The 18988-nt window shown below is 54.9% G+C and overlaps 1 protein-coding gene across 1 annotated transcript in view; it reads right to left on the bottom strand.

Annotated features, from left to right (window-relative positions):
• The window catches only part of SPIRE2 (spire type actin nucleation factor 2), a 28143-nt gene continuing 9155 nt past the window's right edge, over positions 1 to 18988 (bottom strand). Inside the window, exons 2-15 of the mRNA XM_045293720.1 lie at positions 15744 to 15787; positions 12328 to 12681; positions 10263 to 10340; positions 10002 to 10166; positions 9214 to 9300; positions 8766 to 8889; positions 8329 to 8498; positions 7857 to 8052; positions 7080 to 7207; positions 2803 to 2937; positions 2569 to 2636; positions 2167 to 2194; positions 1153 to 1268; positions 1 to 826 (exon numbers count right to left, since the gene is read on the bottom strand). Of these exons, the coding sequence (XP_045149655.1) occupies positions 604 to 826; positions 1153 to 1268; positions 2167 to 2194; positions 2569 to 2636; positions 2803 to 2937; positions 7080 to 7207; positions 7857 to 8052; positions 8329 to 8498; positions 8766 to 8889; positions 9214 to 9300; positions 10002 to 10166; positions 10263 to 10340; positions 12328 to 12681; positions 15744 to 15773 (1902 nt within the window). The 5' untranslated portion in view covers positions 15774 to 15787 and the 3' untranslated portion in view covers positions 1 to 603. The remainder of the gene's footprint in view (positions 827 to 1152; positions 1269 to 2166; positions 2195 to 2568; positions 2637 to 2802; positions 2938 to 7079; positions 7208 to 7856; positions 8053 to 8328; positions 8499 to 8765; positions 8890 to 9213; positions 9301 to 10001; positions 10167 to 10262; positions 10341 to 12327; positions 12682 to 15743; positions 15788 to 18988) is intronic.

The following is an 18988-nucleotide window of genomic DNA, read 5'->3' as shown; positions in this document are numbered from 1 at the left end:
AGCAATGAGACCATCTTTATTAGGCCTAGTATGGCCATGGGTACAAACTTACAGAGCTGGTCCAGGGGCAGCCCAGAACTCCCAGGCCCTTCCAGGCTGAAATGACAGCCTGGTGAGGGGAGCCCATGCAGGCCGTGGGTAGCCAGGGAGGAGCAGGGCTGAGCCAGGGTAGGTGTGGACAGCAGACCAGTAGAAGGGCACAGCAAGATCTGTCCCTGAGGTGTGGGGCCGGATGAAATTCAGTGCGGCCCTTGCCAAGTCCTTGAAGGGGAGCTGCTAGGTGCAGGATACCTTGTTCTTTCCCCATGCTGGATGTCCACCTAGGGAGAACTCCAGGAGGGCATCGCGGGAGGATGGGGAAGCAGTGAGAGCTGAGTGAGGGGTGGGGTGGGGGGGTGGGTCTTACCCCTGACCCTGCTCTACCGAGAACCCTCCATCCTATTCCTGATCCTGAGAGGAAATGGTCTCCCCAGGGAGGGTCCTGAGGGGCCAGGAGCCATGAATATAAATATAGAGGCCGTGTATATATTAAATAAATGTGTCTATGTCTGTAAATATGTACATGCACAGCCAGTAGGCGGGGCCGCTGTGCCCCAAGGGAGGTCACTGGAAATCCAGAGTCTGAGTGGAGGGGATGTACAGGGACTGGGTCTGGCGGGCACGGTGTGGTGTAGTGTTGAGAATGTCCACACTCTTGCGACTAGAGCGGACCACGTCGGCCACGAAGCTGGTGCAGTCGCTGCAGACGCCCTTCAGGATGCAGCCATGGGCATAGATGTGAGGGAACTCCTCCTCAACACCCCGCCACTGGGACCCCTGCAGGGACCTGGGGAAAGAGGGTGCATTCAGTACGAGGCCCCCACCCCACCACCAACCCCCACCACACACACAGCAGCCTCATATGTCGCAATGACTAGATGAGCCCAGAGCAGCTGGTGAGCCAGGCCCTGACCACCTACCTCGGGCAGTGTCCACCCCAACTGCTCAACACCTCCGAGCCCCTCTGCAAGGATCTCTGTCCCTAAACTATTTTGGCTTCCCATGGCCTTGGGTGGCCCAGCAGACAGATGGAGCATCCCCCTCTACCAGATCCCACATTCCCATGGGCTTGATCACAGCAGTGATATCACCCACAAGGGAGCAGAGACTCACTGGAAGATGTCTTTTCTCTGTGCAGGCATGGTCCTGCCTCCAGCCGCCCTCTGTGGACTCTCAAAGCCCAGTGTGTACACGGGGATGTGTGCAAACTTCTTCGACGGCATCTTCATCTGCAACATCCGGAAGGCTGAGTGAGACCCCACCAGCAGGGAGAGACAGGAGTGCGTGGGGCAGCAGGGATAAGCAAGCTGAGAAAGCTGGCTCAAACACACACACACACACACACCTCTGCAGCCAGCACAGACCTTTGGTTCTTGGACGATGCTTCCTAAGGGCAGAAACAGTGCCTTCTCTAGCTGCACAGGAACTAGGGTCAAGCCCTGTGCTCAATGCCCCTAGGCCCTTCACACTGTGCACTCAATGGGTGTTTGAGGCTGATGAGGTGAAAGGTTTTCAGTGCCATGTCACATAATGGGAACACAGGCTAGATAAGTGGGTGGGAAACAAGCCCCCTTTTAGCAGTCTCTTGTTTCTGAGCTGGGGTGCAACATGGTAGTGCATTGCTAATGTTACTAGTCATTGTCCACTCTGCACACCTGCTTCTGGGTGGCCATGCCTGCTGTGCAGGCAGCCTCTCCCCAGGAACTCTGAGGGGTGCACAGGGCCAGAGGGCAGGGCTTTTAGAGGGGCACCAGTCTGAAAGCCCACTGCCATCAAGTCGATTCCGTGTCACAGGGACCGTGGAGGATGGAGAAGAACTGCCCCGGTGGGTTTCTGAGACATGAAATCTTCATGGGAGCAGGCAGGTGCATTTGAATTGCTAACCTTGAGGTTAGCAGCCCAGCATATAATCCACTGCAACCCCAGGGCTCCTTTGGGCACCAGCCTACTGGCATGAAATGTTTAAAAGCTGCATTCTTGGGAAGTTTAAGATTAGATTCTTTCTGGATAGTGAAGATGGGTGAAGTGACTGGGGAGGGTGGGATTGTCCGATGGGAGCTGGCAGAGCCCCAATTCACCTGCCCCATCCCCCCACCCATGCTGCCCCTGGAAGCCGCCACAGCTCACCTTTATGCTACAGGAAGAACACACGGCTCTGAAGGGAAAGAGTTGAGGAAGCATTATCAGCTTTTGGAAGAGGAGCCTCCTGGCCTCCGAGTCCTGGCGGCGCACACCCAGACCTGGCTGGCTCCACGTCACTAGCATGAGGTTACCTCTGCTTCCATGAGCCCTGTAGGCTCGCTCTCCTGCTCGAGCACTCCTACATCTTGGTGGCTGGCTGGCTATGCAGTTCCTGATCTGGAAACCCACACCCGCCCTTGTCTGTCAGGCCTCCGGGGCTTCACAGCTGAATACAATACTCTGTTCTTCAGGTGCACAGCCAGTGCCCCACCCTCACAGCAAGTTCTCCCTGGACACCTGTTCCCCTGGGAGGCTAACCCACGATCAAGGGACCCCACCAAGATTCACCTCTTACAGAAGACACAGGTGGCGGGCCAGGAGAACAGCGGGAACTTAGCTCGGCAGCAGCAGCAGATCTGTGGGGTACAGCCTGGTAGAACTGGGTTGGTCCCAAGCTCATGGGGCTCTCCTTTCTTGCCAACCCCCAGAAAGAAGGGTGTGCTCCTGCATGCCCCACCCGCCACTCCTCTGTGGCCCTGTCCAATGAGGGCAGCCTGCATGCCCCACTCATGCCACCCTCACCTTCCCCTTCTTCAGGTTGTTGTAGAGCTCCCGGTTCTGCAGGAACTTCTCCATCTCTGCCTTCACCAGCACCCGGCGCACGGCCATCACCTCCTCCACCGTCAGTGCCAGGCTCTCCACCGGGTGACTGAACTCCTGGGGCAGGAGCCAGGTGCCCTCTCAGGACCTCAGCGAGCAGGCTTAGCCCAAATGCCTCTCTTCACTGAGGACCCTCCCTTCATGGCCTCCACAAGCCCCCCACCCTGGGGTGGGGGGCAGGCTGTGCCCAGCAACTTCCTAAAACACCCACTCAGCATGGCCAGGCTAGAAGCCCAGGATGACTGCTGCTTTGGGGATCTGGGTCCTAATTTGGCAAGCTATAGACACCCTGTCCACCTTCCAGTGAAGGAGCTGGTGTTGAAGGTGAGAGAGGGGTCCAGCAATTTGGAGAAGATGGGTATATGGGGCATCTTTGGTCTCTGCAAGAGAAAGACGAGGCCTCCTATTCCTGTAAAGAGTGACAGTCTCAGAAACCCACGGGGGCTGTTCTGACCCATCCCATAGGGTCACGGAGCTGGCATGGACTGGACAGCAGGGAGTTTGGTTTTCAAAGGACGATGCTGGTCCTAATCAAGAAGGGGACCACTCAGAAGTGACACCCCTGGTTGAGCCTCCAGGACTTGCAAAACTGTGTGAGGGGTGTTGTTGGAAGCTGCTGGGTTAGAGTGATCCATTCTGCAGCCACAGATAAAGCAAAGCTCAAAGGAAGGGGCTCAACACACCCTCCACTCACAACTCACAGAGCTCCCGCAGACCTGCTTCATGAGAGCCTCTGGGTAAGACCTGGGAAGCTGGTCATCCCACCCTACTGCCTGGAGCTTTGCCCAGGACCTCCTTCCCCACTGTCCGCCACTTGAGCTGTCAGTCTGTCCTGTGGTGGTGGCTTGTATGTCGCTGTAATGCTGGAAGCTATGTAGCCAGTATTTCAAATGCCAGCAGTGCCAACCACAGTGAATCATTTTCAGCAAGCTTCCAGACTAAGAACAGGCCATGAAGAAGAATAGGCTGTCCACTGATGAAGAATTAGTCACGGAAACCTGTCAGATGTGGAAAACCTCATGAAAAGCAGCAGAACATTGTCAGAGACAATGCCAGAAGATGAGCCCCTCAGGGTAAAGCCCCTCAAAATATGGCTGAGCAAGAGATGCCTTCTCAAAGCAGCGCCTGCCCTCATGACATGGATGGAGGAAAGGCTGGGGGTCATACTGTGTGATCGAATGATATCTATCCACATCAAGAGGATGACTGTTCACATTTATGACTACCAACCAAAGCTAGTGATGAGGAAGTTGAAGAATTTCACCTATGTCTTCCATTGGAAATTGATTAAACATCCAATTAAAGTTCATTGATAATTATAGGTGATTGGAAGGCAAAAGCTGGAAACAAAGAAGAAGGAACAGTGGTTCTAAAAGAAGACTTTGGTGGTGAAAACCAAGCCAGAGGGAGCGCTCATGATGGAATTCAGTAAGGCTAATGACTTCTTCATTGCAAACAACTTTCTTCAGGAATACATGTGGACTTTTCCAGATGGAATACACAGGAATCAAACTGACTACCTTCATGGGAAGAGATGATGGAGAAGCGCAACATTAGTGGCTAAAGCCAGATCAATTGCACATATGTAAATTCAGGGTAAAGCTGAAGAAAATGAAAAGTCTACATGAGCCAACACACCACCTTGATTATATCACACCTGAATTTTGAGAACATCTCAAGAACAGATTTGATGCACTGCTCACCAAAGACAGAAGCCCTGATGAGCTGTCACATGAGACCCAGCACATCATTCATGAAGAAAACAAAGGTCATTAAAATTCCAAGAAACAGAGGGGAAGGGGAAGGTAGGGGGAGAAAAGGGGATCCGATCACAATGATCGACATATAACCCCTTCCCAAGGGGACAGACAACAGAAAAGTGGGTGAAGGGAGATGTCAGACAGTGTAAGATGTGACAAAATAATAATTTATAAATTATCAAGGGTTCATGAGGGAGGGGTTGAGCTGATATCAAGGGCTCAAGTAGAAAGAAAATGTTTTGAGAATGATGATGGCAATAAATGTACAAATGTGCTTGATACAATGGACGGATTGTGATAAGAGTTGTATGAGCCCCCAATAAAATGATTAAAAAAAAAAAAAGAAATAGCTTAGAAAGCTTTAAAAAAAAAAAAGAAGACTGAGTAAAATATAACAAAATGTGCAAAGACTTGGAGGTAGGAAACCAAATAAGAACAGACTCAGCATAAACTCAAGAAAAGAAGCCTCAAATTGTAATATTGAAAGATTCTATGGGTAAAATACTGAATAATGCAGGAAACATTCAAAGAAGAATACAGAGTCACTGTACTAAAAAGAACTAATCGACATTCAACCATTTCATGAGGCAGCACATGAGCGAGAATCAATGATACTGAAGGAAGACGCTCAATCTGCACTGGAAGCATCAGCCAAAAGCAAGGCTCCGGGAACTGAAGGAAGACCAACTGAAAAGTTCCAACAAGCTGATGAAGCACTGGGAGTTCTCTCTCACCTACACCAGGAAACTGGGAAGATAGCTTATTTGGCCAACTTGCTGGAAGAGGTCCATATTTGTACCCATGCCAAAGAAAGGTGACCCAAGAGAATGCTCAAATTGCAGAACAATATCATAGTAAAATTTTTCTGAAGATCATCCAACAACGGTTACAGCAATTTGGAAGAGGTTGTGAACAAAGGTGATCATTAGAGATGTCAGGTGGATCTCAGTTGAAAACAGGAAGATGTTTACTGTGCTTTATTAACTATGCCAAGACATTCGACCATGTGGATCATAAAAAACTGTGGATAGCCTTGAGAAGGGTAAGAATCCCAAAATATTACATTCATGCAGAACCTGTACAAAAATCAAAAGGCAGTTGTGGGGACAGAACAAGGAAATAGTGCATGGTTTAAAATCGGGAAAGGTGTGTGTCAGGGTTGTATCCTCTCACCATACTTGTTCAAGCTGTGTGCTGAGCAAATCATCACAAAAGCAGATTATATGAAGAGTGTGGCATCAGGGTTGGAGGAAGGCTTGTTAACCTGTGATATGCAGATGACACACCTTGCTTGCCGAAAGTGAGGAGGACTTGAAGCACTTGCTGCGAAGATCAAGGATCAGAGCCTTCAGTACGGATTAGAACGCAATATAAAGAAGACCTGAATCCTCACAACTGGACCAGTAGGCAACATTATGATAAACAGGGAAAAAGTGGGAGTCGTCAAGGTTTTGTCTTGCTTGGATTCACAATCCAGGATCATGGAAGCAGCAGCCACGAGATATAAAGAAGCATTTAATTAGGTAAACCTGCCGCATAAGATCTCTTGAAAGTGTTGAAGAGCAAGGATGAGATTTTGAGGACTAAGGTATGCCTGACCCCAATCGTGGTATTTTCAGTTGCCTCATATGCATATGGAAGTCGGAGGTTGACTAGGGAAGACCAAAGAATCAATGAGCTTGAACTATAGTGCCGGCGAAGAATACTGAAAGTACCATGGAAAAAGTATGGCCAGAAGGCTCCTTAGAGGCAAGGATGGCAAGAATTTGTCTCTCATACTTTGGACACGTAGTCAGGAGAGACCAGTCCCTGAAGGACACCATGTTTGGTACAGTAGCTGGGCAGCAGGGGGGGGGCGGGGGTGGGGGGGGACTTGACAGATGGATGGGCACTGGCTGCGACAATGGGCTCCGACAGGGCAGCGGAGAGGATGGCTCGGGATAAGGTGGCTCTGCGTCTGTCTGTTGGGCACAGGGTCGGAACTAACCAAAGACACCTAACAACAACTACATCCCATTTAAGAACAGCATGCAACGAGGCTGGGGCGGGGTGGGGGGTGTTTTCAAATCATCCAAGTATCAGACCCTCAAAATCACTGAACCAAGAGTTCCCAACTGAGGGAGCAGGTGCTGAGAAGTAAGTGCCAGTGGTAGTGGGACCAGGGGCCGAGGTCTTGCAACCTTCACAGAGACACAGGCCTGGCGTCTGTCACTGTCATAGCCCCTACACAATTTACTGAGACACCAGCAGTCCTGCAGTGGGCTCAGACTTCAGTACCAGAACTCTCCAGCAGGAGGCAGTGGAGACCAACCTTCCCACGATGGCGGCCCACCTGCACTAGATGGAAGCCAGGGCCACTCCGGGACCCCCACCCCTGCCCTGAGTCCCCAGGTGGACAGAGAGAACCAGGCAGGCACTTAAGATATGTGCCTCGCTCACCAACCACCGGTGCTTGGTCTGGCTGTCCAGGTTGGAAGTGGCCTCCTGCCTCTCCTCCACTGCGCTCAGGCGGCTGGGAGGGGCTGGACCGGGGTCAGGTGGGGTGTGGACGCTCTCAGGGAGGCGACCTGAAAAAGAGCAGGAGGCCATCAGAGTGGAGACACTGCAGGAGCCTGCCTGTATGCACCTGCTAACTTACTGGGAGCCCGGGGGCAATGTGCATTGGGCTGCTAACCATAGGTCAGCAGCTTGAATCCACCAGCCGCTCCACAGGAGAAAGATGAAGCTTTCTGCTCTCTGGAAACCCGGGGGCAGTGGTACCCTGTCCTGCAGGGTCACTAAGAGTCGGAACTGATTCCCTGGCAGAAATTTCTCTCTATGTCCCGCATCTCTCTCTCCATCTGTCTGAGGAGCCCCTGAGCTGCAGTTATTGTGCTCGGCTGCTAACAAGTCTCCCCAGGAGTACCTCCGAAGAAAGACCTGGCAACATAGAATGGAGAAATGCAGCCTGTGGGACCCTGTGGAGCACTGCCACCCTCGGTGTGTGGGGGCCCCTGCGTCGGGACAGGCTGGCTGGCTGCCTGTCTAGATCTGTCTTCCAGCATATTCAGAGTAATTACCTCTAGCTAAGGCAGGGATCTGTCAAGCGTTGTTTCCAGGAGGTCTTAGCGCAAGCAGGGATTACTTGTTGATAGGAACATGTCAAGTACACCAAGAGAGAGAGGGGCGGCTGCCTGAGCTGTGCGGGAGGGTGGGCTGAGGGTGCTCAGCACTTGCCCCGGTCCTGGGTGCTGGGTCTCCAAGTGTGCATGCTGCCTGCTCTGGGCCGGGCCAGTGGCTTTGCTGCTGCAGAGGGCTCAGCGGCGGGCAGGCCCGGGGTCATCTCACTGCGGAACTGGGCCAGGTCATGCTCTGAGAAGGAGCGGTCACGCTTCAAGGTTGTCTCAGGCTCACCACATGGGGACTCCTCCTCCTGCAGAAACAGTTCTGACATCCAGCCCAGCGCCCACACATAGGCGCCTTCCCTGGATCCACCCACAGGGGCTTCGCAAAGGGCTGCTCTCAGATGGACAGGTGGCCCAGGGAACAGGGAACCCCTGGCAGCCTGTGGGGCGAGTAGCTCCTCAACGCTGACCAGGGCCCAGGGACCACTCCCTGTCCCACTGCTCCATCAGCCCTTTCCCACTGGTGTGGGGGGCAGCAGGGCCCTTGTATGCCCGCTTCCCCACTCTTCTCAGCAAGCTCTGACCTCTGACGTGGTCATCTCCTCCATCTCTGCCAAGGTGGGTGCCTTCAGCAGGACCCGGGGTCTCGGACGCTGGGTGCTGCTCCCGCCACCAGGGATGGCCAGGTTGATGCAGGAAGTGGACTTGATCTCCCCAGAGCAGGCACTGAGGATGCAGGGCAGAGAGCCGAACCCTGGGGGGAGGGAGGGAGGGAGGGAGCATGGAGAAAATGATAGAGGGGGGGCTGTGAGAGTGGAAAGGTGGCTTGGGGGGTGGTGAATATGAAGACCATGTAGGGGTGAGGAGAGGGTCAGTGAACTTGCAAGGCTGCGGGGAGCAGTGGCGATCTTACAGGGTTGGGTGGGGGGTTGGGAGGCTGGAGGGAGGATGAGTAGCAATGAGTGTGCAGAGCTAGGTTGGGGGTTGGGGAGGGTGGGGTGGCCGTGAGCTGGGCCCTCACCTCGGCTGTCCCAGCGCGAGCTTCCCACCGGCCGCAGCTTCCGCTCCTGCTTGATCTCCTCCAGGATCTTCTCGTGCAGGGTCCTCTGCTTCTGTGGCAATGGGCGCAGCCTCCTCTCTGAGACCTGCAGGAACAGTGGCAACACGTGGCAGGGGGCCAAGAGGGTCTTGGGGGGGGCGGTGCCAGGAGGAGCTGGCCGGGGTCAGGACCCCTGGGGACCCAGCAGGTGTGGGCACAGCTGGACTGGGTGGGAGGAGTTCCACATGGGGTAGTGGGTGGGGAGCAGCCAGCACAGTGAAGCCGGGTCCCCCCCTGGGGAAGTCCCAGGCTGTGGCTGGTGTGTAGTGCCCCGTGCCTGTGCACGAGAGTCTTCGAGCCCCAGAGGACACTGGGTGCCTCCTGGGGACTGTGGAGGAGCAGGAAGTGAGGGAGGGATGTTGGCCAGTACCTGCTTCAGTGGTGGCCTTGAACGGATGAAGTCCAGGATGATCTCATGGGCATCCTTCTTCACCCTGGGAGGGATGTCCCCATCAACCTGTGGGAATGCCGGGAGGCAGCTGCGGCTAAGGACAAAGGCCCTGGCCAGGCTGCCTGCCCCTCTTGCCCCAGTGCCTTCATCTGGACAGGGGTTGATAGCGTCCACGCACAGGGTGTGGTGAGAGCTGCAGGTTAACATCCTGCCAGCAACTTAATCTCCCTCTAAGAAAACGCAAGCGGCATGCACCTTGCAAAGCAACCAAGTCTCTTCACCGGCAGAGTAGGAGACAACAGTGTCCAGTTCAAAGAGGGCAGCCAATTGCTTTGAAGGTAGGTTGCTCTCCACCCCCAGCCCTGCCGATGATCCATCCTCCTGCACCTAGGCACCTGCAGGGCTCAGCTCGCCTCTCTCGACTCTCCCACTCCAGGGTTTTGATGCAGTTACCAATCCGGATCACCCATATTTTAAACATCCAGCTCTGTTGTTGTTGGCCATGGGTGAATCGGATCAAATTGGCTCAGAAACTCTGCACCTTACTGCACATTCTGCCCTCCAGAACTTGTGTGTCTCCTGCCCCTGTCACACTGCCTGGTGTCCCCTGCTGAGCTGGAGGCAGGGGCCATGTCTGCAACCCAGGTCCAGCTCATCTCCAGCAAGGGGCCTGGCTCTCCAGAGCCGCTGCTGGTTGGCAAGGGTGGGGGTGAGTAGGTGGAGGAGGAAGGGAAGGAATAGGAGCTCTGCCCCACTCCTGCACGCACCATGACCTTGCGCAGCTTGTAGTTGCGGGCACGGATGTCCTGCATGAGCATCTCGAAGGGCGTGAGCTGGAACTCCGTGGGCAGCGGGTTGAACTCCTGCTCCTGTACCTTCTTAAGTTTCACTCCGTGGCGCAGCTCCCGCATGAGCTGGACCCAGAGTCTGGCCTGTGCACGGAGGGCACTGACCTTCAGATCTGGCCAGGGCTCTGACCCCTCTGCAAGCCCAGGGCTTGGGAGGCCAGTGTCCACCGCCCAGCTTACCCAGTCTGTGCGCCCCAGGTCGTCAAGTTCCGTCAGCTTCTCTGTCTGTGGCTCGTCCTCCCGGAACTTCTGCAGCATCTGTGACCACAGGGTTGTGTGAGTCGGGAGAAGGCAGGGACATGAGCTGGGGGTCCTTATCACACTGGCTACTGCTCAACCAGCTAGCCCTGGTCCATGGCCTTCTCTGTTCGGGCAGCACTCACGGCTTTCCCAGTCTGCAGAGGATGTCTTTACTCACTGATGTTCACACTCTACCGAGTGCACATCTGGCCGACATCAGGCACAGACACAGGCCAATGGCTGGTGTGGGAAGAGCCTTCTCACCCAGAGCCCAGCTGGGCTACACACTGACCTGCTTCTCTGTAACAGCTGCTTCCCCACCACCACCACTAGGTAATGGGCTCTGTGAGGCTGAGGACCACAGCTACTGCTTTCCCCCTCTCCTCCCCCGCCTATTCTTGGCAGCTAGAATGGTGTGGTACATACTAGGTGGAAACCAAACCACCTAGTCAATGATGATCATAGCAACCCCCTGTGGGTTTCTGAGATTGTAGCTGCTTACAGGAAGAAGTAGGAAGCCCAGTCTTTCTCCAGTGGAGCTGCTGCTGGTTTCAAGCTGCCAACCATGTGGAATGCAACCCAATGGGTAACCACTACACCACCAGGGATCAGTATACTAGGTGGAACAAATGAATAAAGAAAGGAATGGATGGATGGATGGGCAGATGGATGGGTGGGTACAAAGAAGAATGGATGGATCCATGCATGAGTATATGAGGGTGAGGGTGCAGATTGTAGATGGAAGAAGGATGGATGGGTGCATGGGTAGATGGAGTTGAGTGGATGTATTGAAGGAATGATGGAATGATGGATGTGGGGACAGAAGGATGGATGGAAGGAAGGATGGATGGGTGGATGGATGGATGGGTAGATGTGGATGAGTGGGAAGACTGAAGGATGGATGGATGGATGAATGGGTAGATGAAGGTGAGTCAATGAGCGGGTTCCAATCCTGAACACTAGTTGCTGTTCTGTAGTTGGGGAACCGGGAAAAATGGCAGCACGGAGTAAAGGCTCAAGGAGGGTGTGAGGGATTGTGAGGTGACTGTCCTGTGCTAAGAACCTGGGTACAAGCTGCTGCATTCACTGCTTTGGTTGGCCAGAGTTCTTGTGGTACTGGGGGCCACTGTTCTCACAAACTACCTCACCCCTGGAGAAACTGCTCCCCTCTAGCACAAAGCATACCCAACTCCCAACCAAGACAGAACCGGTTACCCTGGCTCTTGCCCCTAGACACCTGCCAACGTGCCTTGGGACATTCTACACACCGCTGCCAATGACTTAAGCAGCCAAGTGTGTGGATTCTAATAATAGTCCTCAGGTGTGGCCCGGCAATCTGTCAGGTGGAGAGTGCGGCCTGGTGTTCCCATCCACTTGTAGTTTGCATCCACAGTGCCAGCTGACCCACAAATTCCTCCAAGGGCCACATACTGTGGGGGTGAGGTGGGGTCCCTTGCTCTTGCTAAAGCAAGGGCTGCCATCGGGGTGAGGAACTGATCTTGGCAAAGGGACAGACTGTCCAGAGGAGAGACAGGTTTGCCCTTACCTGGGGAGGGCAGGAGAGGCAGGGGCCAGCCTACTGGAGGTGCACACAGACTGCCTTGTGAAGCAGTCCACATGAACGTCTCTGACCACTTTCCACGCTGCTTCCCAGGCCCCATGTGCTGGCCAAGGGCCCTGTCTGGGTGCTCCCGGACCTCTTAAAGGGTGAAGTCAGAACTGGGCACCAGCCCCAGGTAATTTCAAAAATACTGCCACCAAAGCTGGACAAAGAGGGCAGGTTCTCGGGGCTTCCAAGGGGGCACGGGGAGCCGGGAGGGGCGGAAGGGAGAGCTGTTTAGAGGGCATGGAGATGTGGAAATGCTTGGGCGTCCAGCATAAGGCACGGACAGGGAAGGGACGCGGGGCAGAAGGGTCAGGCAGACCAGGAAGGGGGAAGGGGTAGAAGGGCAGGGAGGGTGCCGGTACTACGGCAGCACACCGAGGGGCCCTAGGCGCCGCTCACCTCCTTGGCTTCACGCACGCGGGCGAGAAAGGCGCGCAGCTCCAGCGTCTCCAGGAAGAGCGCGCGGCACACGGCCTGGTAGTGCGCCTGGGCGCCGCGGGGCTCGGTCAGGCGCGCCGCGCACAGCCGCATGGCCTGGGCGAAGGTACGCACAGCGCGTGGGCCGCCCTCGGCCTCCTCCTCCTCCTCCGGGCCACCGTAGCCTTCGTCTGCCCCGCAGCTGCCATCGTCGCCGTCGCTGTTGGCCATGAGGTCGATGAGCCGTTCCAGCTGGGGGCTGAGCTCACGCTCCTCGCTCTCGGCCAGGCCCCAGTCCAGCGCGCGGTAGATGGCAAAGCCCAGAGACTGCACCATCTGCAGGGCAGGCAGGGGTTAGCGGGCAAGCTGGGCACCCACAGGGCGGGGCGGGCTGTCAGGTGGGCCGGGGAGGCATAGTAGAAGGACCTGGAGACCCGGTCCTGAGTGGTGGGCTGGGATCGGAGACCACCAGAGAGCCCACAGCGTAGCTGGCCACAGTGAAATGGGGACAGCCCAAGACCCAGCAAACAGCTCATTGACTGACTTAGCCACCCAACTCCTGACATCCAGCATAGGGAATCCACATAAGACTGGCCTCCAGTGCTCAGAAAGCATGGCCGCCGTGTACTTCCCTGGGAACGGACACATACAGGGCATGTCCTGGCAGCAGGACACTGCCCTGCCAGACAACCAAGCCAGCGTGGCCCAGACTCCCACCCACCAGCTCTGCGGGAGACCAGAACCCCTGCTGTACTTTGCTGCTTTCTGGGTGCAGCCGCCACAGGTCTGCTCTCACACCCTGCGGAGGTCCTCGGGGACAGGAGTGTGTCCCCATAGGGCAGAGGACACAGAGCCTCCAGGCAGATGGAGCAGAGTCGGGCAGGGATATGAGCTGACCGGCTGGAGGAGACGGGTCTCCATCCTGCCTCCTGGGGACCAGGGCAACGTCCCAGCCGGTCTTCCTGGAGCTTGCTTATCTCAGCAAAGTCACTGGCTACCACCCGGGTCAGAGTCACACCCAGAGAGCAAGAGTCAGGCAGGTGGCCTGGTGAGCAATCCCCCCAAAAGGAGCAGAGCCAGGCGGGATGACTGGGCAGTGGGCCCCTGGTGAACACCCCTAGGGTCCCGCGCCTATCAAGAGGGGGTCCATTTTGTGAGTCGGGTTGACAAGAGCCACAACACAGGGTTCCCAGAATTCTTGGCCCGGGTTGGGGGCAGGGGTACGTTACCTATCTGGCCCCATCACTCCCTCAGAGGCCAGGCTACGCCACAAGAGTGGAGAATGAGAGTGGAATAGGAAGGGCCTCTACGGACCTGCCAGCCTCTCCCTGTCCCCTGTGCTGCTGACCTGAGCCTGTCCTGTAGCGACCAGGCGGTTAAACCAATCCTAGCCTCTATCTGTGGCTGCAGTGCCCTGGAACCTTCCCTGGAAGGCAGAGAGAGTACACACTGCCTCCCCAGGGAAAAATCTGGGCAGCAGGCCAGAGAGAGCACCTGCCAGCCCCACCTTGCCCACTGTGGGGCCAGCTGGGATCTCTGGGCTGGGGGCCTACAGGTGTGGGAACCCGAGAAGCCTCCGTTCCTGCCAGCCAGGGGGCTGCTCCCATCCCAGAGGGGCTCAGGAAGAGTCTGGCCATGAAGCGCCTGCCTTTCATAAAATCCAGCGAGTGGTAGCTCGATTAACTGATAAGGGGTTGGGCTGTGCTTCCCAGGCCAGGGTATCAGGTTAATTCAAGGGCCCTGAGATGCAGGCCCGACTAGACTGGAGGACTCGGGCCGAGGGACCTGTGGCTCTTTATGATGTGTAAGAACTGCGCTAACAGGAAGCCTTTAGGGCAAGACAGTCTGCCTCCCAAAATGATGCAGTGAGACCCGGGGGTCCCCACGGCCCCCAGGCAGCCCGCTGTGACTCTGGAATGTAGGGGCTGGTGTGTGGGTCAGGTGGCAGCTGAGGAGCTGATGGGAGGGCATTGCTGGCTCTCAACAATAGACTCCTCTCTCTGGGTTTCTGCATGCTGGGAAGAGCTCGGGCCAGGCAGTGTCCCAGGCTGCTGTGTCCAGGCCCCCACAACCCATGGCGACTAACAGCAATGACACTGGGCTATGGCACTTGGTGTGGTGGGTTTCTCTGGATTCTATTCATGCATATTTTCACCACACCAACAACCCATTGTTCAGAAATCAGATCCCCCAGCCCAGTCTCACGGCCAGCCTCATTCTTGCGCTGGCCCGGGCAGCGTACGCAGCAAGATGCACGTCCACAGGAGCGGCTCTTATTGAGAGGGTGAAGGACATGTTAGTCTAGCCAGTCACATGACCTGGTTTCTAATGGGCAATAGTTAGGCAGGAATTTGTCTGAATAGAGCCCACTGCAGTGTTTCCTGGCCATGGTCCTCATGTGCATATTTCAGGTGGACGGTTGGCCACAGAAGGCAGGCTGCACCCCTCAGGGTGAATCTTTCTCAATCACTGCTCCGGGCTCCTCCTCTGCCTTAAGTTTCCCCTGCATAAGAGCCCCAAGGAGGAGGTAGCTTACGCTCTTACGGCTCGCCTGTGACTGCCTCCTTCCCAGACCTTACCAAGTGATAGTCTACGCAGTCCATGCGGAGCACACAAAAGGCCGACCAACAGCAGCGACCCTATGGGACAGGGTAGAACTTCCCCTATGAGTTTCAGAGACTAACTCTGTACGGGAGCAGAAAGACTGGTCTTTCTCTCGTAGAGCTGTCTGGTGCTTTCGAACCGCTGACTTTGTGGTCAGCAGTCTACCTTGTAACCACTGCACCACCAGGAGAAAGAAAAGCTCTTTAAATGATATCTAAAGAAAAGAAAAAGCCTCCAGGTGTGTGGGGGACACACAATGCCACTGTCTGGAGAGTGCACATGGGTCCGAGCAGCCTCACAGGCGAGGTCCAGGTTCACCAGAATGGAAAAGACTGGAGTGACGTGGCCTGTGGACTCAGAGAGGAGGTGCGGCTGCGCAGGGCTACTGTCAGAGTAAGAAATGGACAGGATCTCACTTGTCCCCAAACTCCTTGAGGGCCAGGGCTGTCCCACTGGCCACAGCCAAGTCCCGCTCGCAGCTCAACACAGGAGAGGGCGAGGGAATAAGTGCTGAATTAGTGAATGCTGTTCAGTGGACTAATGATGCCCACATTTCCTTGCCCAGTGGACTAATGATGCCTACGTTTTCTTTCAAAACAGTAAACATGCCACTGTGTGCTGGTGTCCCCGGCCAGCATGGGGGCCGTTCCCCTGGCTGACCTCACCCTGTGCTCAGCCCGGATCCCCCTGTGCCCCTCACGAACACCGACAACATTCACATTGTGGTCACACTGTGTGATGTGTGTAGTGTCCGATGGGCAAGCGGGTCACCTTGCAGATGACCATAAGCATACCTGGGCCTCCGAGCTGGCTGGTGGCACCATGATCGTTGCGGGTTCTGCAAGAGCGAGAGGAAGGACACAGTGAGGGTGTGTGTGCGGCCTCCTGAGCCCAGACAGACCGGGGCGCCCACCTGCTGCCCCCTTGGGTGATGCAGCAGCACCCCCAAAGTCTCCACCAGATTGACAGCGATCCCGCGGGTGGCTGGTCGCACCCATAGGCCACAGCGGGCAGCGGGCACTCAGACACAGGCACAGGGCACGGCGGGCAGCCAGGACCACAGAGCCCATCACACCGGCAGTGGCCTGGGGCAGCCATGTGGCTTGGAGAGGCCTTCCCAGAAAGTCCTTGGAGGTGAGTCAAGGAGGTGCAGGGGAGCAGCTGGATACACCCATGGCACTGCTGGAGGAGAGACGGACAGGCCACCTGGCATCCCCAGAGACCTTGGCGAAGGTTGCCCCCCCCCCCCATGGCATTCATATCCCCCTCAAAGCTATGTATTTAAGCTTTTTTACAACACAATCTTATCACCTTCAAAGTACTCTCCATTACACTTAATACATTTGTCAAATCTGTGATTCCATTCTTGGAAACATTTTCAAACTCATCTGTTTGGATGGCTGACAGCACCTCCCTCGTTTTTTTCTTTACCACTTCTACATCATCAAATCACTGTCCTTTCCAGTTCCTCTTAATTTGTGGAAACAAAAAGAAGTCACATGGAGTGAGGTCGGGTGAGTCAGGTGTGTGGGGCAAGAGAAGTATGCTGTTTATTTGCAAAAAATTGGTGCACTGAGATGGCTGTGTGAGCAGGTGCATTGTCATGGTGGCAAAACCAGTTCTCCGAAAATGTTTTGAGAAACGATGTACAAATGCGCTTTACACAATTGATGTGTGTATGGATTGGGATAACAGTTGTATGAGCCCCTAATAAAGTGTTAAAAAAAAACAAAAAAAACCCCCAGTCCTCCATCTGCCACAAATCAGGTCTTTTTTGTCCCACAATGTTTCACAGTTGTTTCAGAACCTCTAAATAGAAAGCTTGCTTAACAGTCTGACCTGGTGGAAAGAATTCCAAATGCACTAGAGTCAACAATTTCATCCGTTCAGGAAATTGACAGACGTCAGAACAAGTTTGGCATCAATTGACATTTCACCTTTTTTTTTTTTTCCATTTCACCTATTTTGAAATGAGAAAACCACTTGTACACTTGAGTTTTTCCCATAGCGCTGTCCTGGTAAGCTGTGTTCAACATCACAACAGTTTCTGTGGCATTTTTCCAGAATAGGAAACAAAAGATTTCACAGCTGCATACTATTCTCTTAAATCAGTCATTATAAAAAAATGAGGTTTGAATGAAACTGACCAGAAAGAACCTTCCCAGGTGACACCACTGGGTGCACTAACTTAACACGACTGAACTAACGCAGAGCAAGTGCCCCGATGATTGCCTAGCGGGAAAACCGTGTACTAAGAAAGCTCTGCTCTGCCCAGCGTAATTCCTGTTTTTGGAGGGCATATATTTTAAATTACGTGTTCACAGACTAACCGTATTGGGAGTGGCAAGTGCAGAGTGTCACTGGGCTCTGAGGAGTAAACTGAGGCTCCTGCAGGTTGGGGACCGACAGAGGCCAAGCAGCCTGGTCCCAAGCACGTCTGGCCCAAGCCTAGCACTGCATGGCCCTCAGTCCCCATCACCTCCTGGGCTTGAAGCCAGGTTCATGATTCCCTCTTCATGAGTGATAAGGGGAGTCCCAGGCAGATGGAGACATTCACCTAAAATCACACATCTGGTCAGTGGTGGTGCTGGGACCCCAGCCAGCTCTGTGAAGCCCCAAGTCTGCCCTCCGACCATGACATCCAGAGTCTTGGCAGGTGATTCACTTGTGGGCTCAGACAGGGTCAAGCAACCACCTTGTGCTTATTTTTCAATTCTCTCTGGAAACAGCAGAGTGACCATGAGTGGCTGGAGGTGGCAGTGGGACTGCTGGGTCTGTGGAAGCCCTCCACCCTCACCTCCATTTCTTGTGTTAAATAACAAAGGAGGGGCATCAAAAAGTGGGGGGTGGGGGGGGACTCTTTGCAGTGATCCCAGGCCTTGCAATAAGAAGCAAAGGTTTGTCTGTAGTCAGCAGTTCCTGGGCAGGCACCTGTGGATGGGGAATAGCAGGGGGAGGAGCCCTACCTGGCAGCCTCTACAACCTCATTTCCTCACCTGGAGCCAGAGACACCTGCCCAACCAAACCCCTGGCATCCCCTCAAAAAGGAGGTAAGATGCCCAGACTTCCCAGAAGCTCCCAGGGTGTCGAGGGTGGGCCCCCAAAGCCCCCTGCCCAGGGCCACCCATAGGGAGAAGACCCCACAGGGGTCCATCCATGCTGGTCAGACTGGGGGGTTTCTGGCTGTCCTGTATCCTGGCCACCTGGATTCACCTGCAGCTCATGGTGGGGCGGCCAGCAGCTGTTCTCCTCTGAACGAGTGACTGGGTCTCCCTCCACCACTGGACACAAGCCCCTCTTGGGGGAAACAGGAAAAGGAGTCACTGCGTTTCCGGGTGCGCAGAAATAATCTCCAAAGGTGACTAAGTGGGGCACAGCCCTGGGCTGGCGGGTGGGAGCTCAGACACCACCAAGCGGAGACACACGGGAAACAGCAAGGACACAGGTCGCTGTGTGTTTGTTCAGCACACTCAGGAGCGGTCTGGGTGGGGAGACCCATTTGCAGCATGCCCTGCTTCCTCCACTGCATATCCATGGGCTGTTCAGACTGAGTTCCACCCACCTGCCTCTCTGGAAGCTCACACCTCCACCGGCCCATGCCAGAGGAGAGCTGACTCCAGGGACGTGGGGGAATGGCCCCAGCTCTGAGCAGTAGACACTCTCTGCATCTCTAGAAGGTCTGCCTGAGGTAGGCCAAGTGCTTCTCTGCCCTATAGAACTTCCAACCCAATCCATCCAGCACATCTTGGGCACATGCCAAGGAAGCCCACTGAGGCCACTGTAGTGGGAGGCCCCTGCCTCGTGGCTAACTAACAGCACCCACTTAGTGAGGGCCCTCAATGAATCAAGCTTTCCCTGGGTTCAGATCTAGTGGATTGGAACCTGGTGGTGGAGGGGGCTATTTTATAGCTCCCAGGTGTGATGGGCGCTTGGCCATCATGGTATGTCCACAGACATCCACCTGCTTCACTATCTAAACTCTGTATCAGAAAAGCTGTCAAAGTTAAAGGCTTGAAGGTAATCAAGCAGCCATCAAGCT

This window comes from Echinops telfairi, unplaced genomic scaffold, assembly GCF_000313985.2.
Source record: "Echinops telfairi isolate 266 unplaced genomic scaffold, ASM31398v2 ScPeMD7_2291;HRSCAF=2852, whole genome shotgun sequence".
NCBI classification, from domain to species: Eukaryota; Metazoa; Chordata; class Mammalia; order Afrosoricida; family Tenrecidae; genus Echinops; species Echinops telfairi.
The sequence above is the reverse complement of the archived record's forward strand: the minus strand, read 5'-3'. Positions and strand labels throughout refer to the sequence as shown.